The sequence below is a fragment of the Elaeis guineensis genome, chromosome 5 (assembly GCF_000442705.2).
Source record: "Elaeis guineensis isolate ETL-2024a chromosome 5, EG11, whole genome shotgun sequence".
Taxonomy (NCBI): domain Eukaryota; kingdom Viridiplantae; phylum Streptophyta; class Magnoliopsida; order Arecales; family Arecaceae; genus Elaeis; species Elaeis guineensis.
Genome location: NC_025997.2, coordinates 15,844,218 through 15,850,022, shown reverse-complemented (window position 1 = coordinate 15,850,022; position 5,805 = coordinate 15,844,218). Strand labels below are relative to the sequence as shown.

Genomic DNA, 5,805 nt, shown 5'->3' with positions numbered 1-5,805 from the left:
CCTGGTTGATTTTCCCTTTTTGTCATAATCTATTCTACACATATGTAAAAACAATCCAAAAAGCAATCTGAAGCCTCCTTTATTTGGTCAATAAAAAGCATCAAGTGCAACCAATCATAATTGCCACATCCCCATAACCCTAGCAACCTATTTTTCTTTCTTTTTTTATAATTTTACTAAGGAGGGTAAAACCCACAATTCATTGAGGAGAGAATCATCAAAGCAATTTCCTCAATGTTTCTGGTCGTACCAAAGTTCTTATCTCACAGGTCCTCTAGCTGGCCCCTTGAATTGTAGCTGCCCAGATCTCAAATCAGGCTCATTAATATCCTTACAAGCAAGCAATGCCCATCCCACAACCGAGAACATGGATTCAATCCCAGCATTAAAATCCATCCATCCATTGCATGTCGTCTCATTTAGAACCATTCTGCCAGCCATGTCCTCCATTAAGACAGACTCTCTTCACGGCACTGATTGCAAGATCCGGCATTTGGAGCAAAGTTAAGTGGCTAGGTTGGCGGCCGTTGGTTTTTTAAATTTAAAATAAATGAACCGTTGGTTCGCCGAAGGCCGACAATTGAATGCTGTTTTGCGGGTGGATAACACGCCACGTGCATATGCTCCAGGATTTGCCTAACCTGGTGCATGCAATAATTTCTCCTTCACCGGGAGAAAAAAAGGATCAAACTGCGCCAGAGATCGAACTACAAGTTACCGCATCCAATCTCCCGCCATAATGGGCAACGGAGGACATCTGGGTTGGTGGAATCCTCTCTCCGCCACACTTATCTGCCCTCCGATCGCTCCATTAAGCGAGCCATTTGGCTCAGGCCGTAGGCTCAGAGCTCACACTCTTTCCCTCGCTCGACGAGGATCCTCTCATGGGTAGGTCATGATCCTGCCGGAAATTTAATGCTCGTCTCCTCTCCCCTTCCTCCCATGATATAATGGAGAGCAGCGGGTATGCGCTGCCCCTGTCCTGGTTTTGAGTCTTTGGGTGTCATTTCTGGAATAGTTACTCTGGCCTTCTTTACCGGGTGGCTTTTAGAGTTGGGGACTTGGATTGCACGTTACCCTTTTGAAGAAATTGCCTAATGAGCCGGTTTTGAGAGTTCTTTTTGCTGTTCTGCGTCTACATTCTCTTGGATGTATCTTTGCTATACCTTTTTGTATTAGAGTTCTACTTCTAGCTTCTCTTGGACGTATCTTTGTAATACCTTTTTGTATTAGAGTTCTTCTTCTAGCTTCTCTTGGGTGTATCTTTGTTATACCTTCTTGTATTAGAAGGCTTTTGTAGAAAGGCGTCTCTTTTGTTATTTCAGGGGTTTCACTCCTTTGGTTTCACGTGAAATCACTTACACATGTAGGTTTGGTGCTATCTTACTGTTTGGTTTTGATGTTGTCCTCGCATAGTTAGTCGATTTTGGTCCTCATTTTATGCTAGGTGTTCTTGTTGCCAAACTTGCCACAGGCATAAAGATTTCTTTCGATATCAAGGATCCAGTCATTTGTTATTTTCCTTAAGGTCTACATATTTGTTGTTTTGCATCTCCAGTTCAGTTCTCAGTCAAAAACGTCGGATTTATATAGCCTTCATCTCACTCCTCAGAAAAATATGGCCTTCATCTCAAGGATCTGATACACAAAACTAGCATCTTGAGCAACTTTTATCTTTCTATTGCCTTTGCTATCTGTTGCATAAAATTTTTCTTGATGAAACTCTGTTGCAGAAACTTGAGATTCCCATCCCAAGAAGAAGCAGCTCGTCCTTCACAGTTTTCTTAACGTTAATTAGGAAGAATGCTTTTTCTTTCCCTTCCTCTAGTTGTGATCTTCCTGTCTTCACCGATGGGTTATCTTTCCAACCATCGTTACATTCTTTACCTTTTATCCATAATTAGCTGTTTTGTGTTAAGAAACTGCTCTATAAATGCTTTACCTGCTAGTTTTGTTTTCGGTGATTCGTTGGTTGATGTTGGAAACAATAACTATATTGTTACTTTATCAAAGGCTGATCGAATGCCAAATGGTATCGACTTTCCAACTCATCAGCCAACTGGGCGCTTCACTAATGGACGAACAATTGCAGACATACTAGGCAAAGCTGCTAATTGAATCAACTATTTCTGATGTTTTCCCCTTATCATTTCCATGTGCTATGATGGAATAATTACATACTACATGCCTTTTTGAACCTTTTAGGTCAAGAATTGGGATTGAAGAATTTCACTCCTCCTTATATGGCTCCGACTACTGTTGGGCCTGCGGTACTGCAAGGCGTCAATTATGCATCTGGAGCAGGAGGAATCCTTGATCAAACAGGAAGACTTTTTGTAAGTGTATTCTTCTGTTTTCCTTTTGTTTTGCAAGTGAATATCATAGCCAACGTTGTTTATTGTCAAAAAAAGTAGTATGGTAATAATGATATTTTTGAAAATTAGACAAGTGAGGAACTTTGAATGGTAGACCCATGATTCTGGTGTTATGTCAGTGAAAGGATTGATTTTAATATATAGTGTATGAAATTTATCATATGTGGCTGTTCTTACAGATCGATCATGTAGTTATGATGCTCCGAAACTCATATGCTGCTGTCTAGTGTCAAACGGGCAGATGCTTGTCGATTCATCATTTTTTGCCTGCATATATTTATACTGCCTATGTTGGAGAGTAATAACTGGATAGAATCTGCTAAGTCAATGCCAAGTACAAAAGATAAGGTTTAGAGGTCACAGATATGGACACTACTTTATACTCTATGACAGGATTTTCATTTTTTTTTTCAAAATGGTTTTTCATTGTGTTAGATGAATTTTGATTCAATGACAAATGCTATAAGCCGCCGGTCAGTTACAAAACAGTGCCTCTTGTCAACGTGGCATTCACTTAATTTGTTGTGATTTGACAAGACCCTGTGAATCAAAGCAGTTTCTGTGAATTGCACCAATACCATCATGCTATCAGAATGAGGATCTTTTATTTTTAATGGCTGGCATCCCATAGCATTACTGTTTCAAGAATAACAACGTCTAGTTCTATTTTAGCATGTAATACCATGGATAACCATTCTTTTTTTTTTTTTTTGGTAGAAGGTAACCTGACTTTGAAACATTGCTACTCGTATCATCTTTGTTCAGACCATCAGGATCCTTTGGTTGGCACACCTCTCCTCAGTGCATGGACTGGGAGAGGTTCTAGCTTCAAACATGCGAGATGGCATTCCCACCATATTTCTCAAAAAAAGAAAGGAAAAAGAAAGAAAAGAAAAGGCTAAATATGCACTTTTTCCTACGTGCCCTATGTTGCATATTTTCAAATGTTTTGTTATGTGAAGTGCATAATGCATTCTTTTCAGTGCTTTTCACTTGAATACATTGTGACTTCTATCTTTTGCTGAAATAAGTGATTTCTTAATGTTTTGTAGGGTGGACGTATTAATTTAGATGCACAGATTGATAACTTTGCAAATACCAGGGAATACATAATCTCAAGCCTTGGAATGCCTGCAGCTTTGAGCCTGTTAAGGAACGCTCTCTTCTCAGTCGCCATTGGTTCAAATGATATCATCAACAATTACTTGATTCCTGTTGTATCAGCGCCTGAAAGAGCAGTAGTATCCCCAGAAGCATTTGTAGAGTCCATGATCTCAAAATTCAGGATGCAATTAACAGTAATCCCTTGTTTCTTAGTTTATTTCTTGTGCATTCCCTTGAAACAAAGATATGCCTATGTTTATTGATAAGCGATGCCTCTGATGTTATAATACTACAGAAGTATGACATGTCTATGTTAGACTCTTTCCAAATCTAGGGGAATTTGTAAGGGTTTTTTTCTCATCATGAGCTTAATTTGTGACAAATAAACTAGGTCCCCTTAGGCACCTGCTTTCTTCCTGGATTATCAGAAAGCTTCTTACTGGTATAAATTTACCTAAATGAGAAACCTGGCACCAAGTTTTAAAATGATTTATGCCTGGTTTATAGATTATCAGGAAGATCTGCTTAATTATTTTATGGATACTTCTTAGCTTAGACTTGTGATCTATGGGTGACCTGATCGTTGGCAGGAAAAGTTTCTCAAATTGTTATAAATTTGTTGATCATTGTCAATGATGATGATGATGATGGCAACATCATCTAACTTTTATTTTGTTTAACATGTCCTGCAGAGAATGTATCTCTTGGGTGCTAGGAAAATCATTGTGGCAAATGTTGGACCCATAGGCTGTATTCCATATCAAAGGGACACGAATCCATCCACTGGCAGCAACTGTGTAGAGTTTCCAAATCAAATGGCTCAATCCTACAACAAGAGGCTGAAGGATCTACTATTGGAGCTGAGATCAAGCCTTGAAGGAGCACTTATAGCATATGCCAATGTCTACCATATTGTGGCAGATATCATCCAACATCATACGAATTATGGTATCATATCAAAAAGTAATTGTTGTAGCAATGTTTCTAAACTGTTTCTCTATATTGTGTTAAATTTGATTTCATCCTTGCAGGCTTTGATGTGGCTGATTCTGCATGCTGCTTCGTTGCAGGGCAATTTGGAGGCTTGGTACCATGTGGTCCAACTTCTAAAGTTTGCCCTGATCGATCAAAGTATGTCTTTTGGGATCCTTACCACCCTAGTGATGCTACAAATATGGTCATAGCACAACGATTGCTTGATGGTGATCTAAATGACGTATATCCTATGAATGTTCGGCGACTGGTCAGTGCTTGAGTGTCTGGCCCACAGAGGAAGGCCCTGGAGTGACACTTGAGTTACACATTTAGCAAGTTTATGCCTCTACTTATGTATTTTTGCCTTTTAATTCTACATATATAGGTGACTCACTCTGTCACTTGTTGTGATTCTACATTGGAACTATGTTGCATCACCACCTTTCAAATGATAATCTGGTAAGAGTTTTCCAAATGAAACATTTCTAGAATTTCATTTTTCTGTTATTTCTTGATTTACTTGATTGATGCGAAACTCATCCTTATAATTAGATTCTCATGCTCAAGCTTAAGCGATGGTCATAAAAATGTTGTTGCCTATTGGAATGGGTCTCTTGTTGAGAGTGGAACTGTCTTCTTGTTTGTATGGATTATTCAATGAAATGGCTGGAAATCAAGTGAAATTACCCATAGCAAATCTTTTCTTTTGCTTTAAGTGATGCTGTTGGTTCCGGTCAGTCTGCCACCAAAACACTAGCTTTGAAGTTATTTAGCGGGCCGACCGTAAGTTGTCTTGGGCTTCGAACAAACAACCAAAGTCGAATTCGAGGTGTCAAACTCAATAAATCTCTATCTCGACTCGATATTCGACCTCCACATAGATTTGAGAGCTTGTGAATAATCTCACTCCATGTCCTGGGGTAAATGCCTGGCTGCTCATGGATAGCAGATATAGAAGTCGAGGCAGGCTGCTCAATCCCATCTCCATTATGTATTGTAATCTGCCTGATCTGAGATCTATTCGGGATAGCCTCCTATGGCAATAAGAATTTCACTCTGGGACGTTGTCTATCATCCTCCTGTATCTCCTGTCTCGTGCCCCATCCATCTGCATCTAGAGTTCTACCTCGCATTGAGCTCCTACCAAGAGATAGTGTCCTCCACATTCTTCCCTTTTAAGACAACTCTATTGTCATGCGCAACCTTCAAGACTCCAGTATCAACTCTCCATCTGTAGCTGCTTGAATCCAGTCTACTTAGTGAAATCAGATTATTTCTGAAACTGGGTATCTATCGGACCTCATTAATTTTCTCACTGCTCCATCATGTGTCTACAAGTTGACTGTCCTAA

General features: G+C 39.5%; 1 protein-coding gene across 4 annotated transcripts; it reads left to right on the top strand.

Moving 5' to 3' along the window:
- Window positions 1-567: 567 nt before the first annotated feature.
- LOC105045002 (GDSL esterase/lipase At4g16230) lies at window positions 568-4,933 on the top strand. Of its 4 annotated transcripts, none has more exons than XM_010923144.4 (6): window positions 568-888; window positions 2,014-2,101; window positions 2,206-2,336; window positions 3,428-3,673; window positions 4,172-4,427; window positions 4,511-4,931. In XM_010923144.4, exons 2-6 carry the CDS (start codon window positions 2,023-2,025, stop codon window positions 4,732-4,734), a joined length of 936 nt encoding a protein of 311 aa, XP_010921446.1. In that variant the 5' UTR covers window positions 568-888; window positions 2,014-2,022; the 3' UTR covers window positions 4,735-4,931. The 4 variants fall into 4 exon arrangements, with proteins under 4 accessions (XP_010921446.1, XP_010921449.1, XP_073113720.1 ...); XM_073257619.1 differs by lacking the exon at window positions 568-888 and adding an exon at window positions 947-964; XM_010923147.4 differs by lacking the exon at window positions 2,014-2,101 and having other exon boundaries at window positions 572-888; window positions 4,511-4,930.
- The last annotated feature ends 872 nt before the right edge of the window (window positions 4,934-5,805 follow it).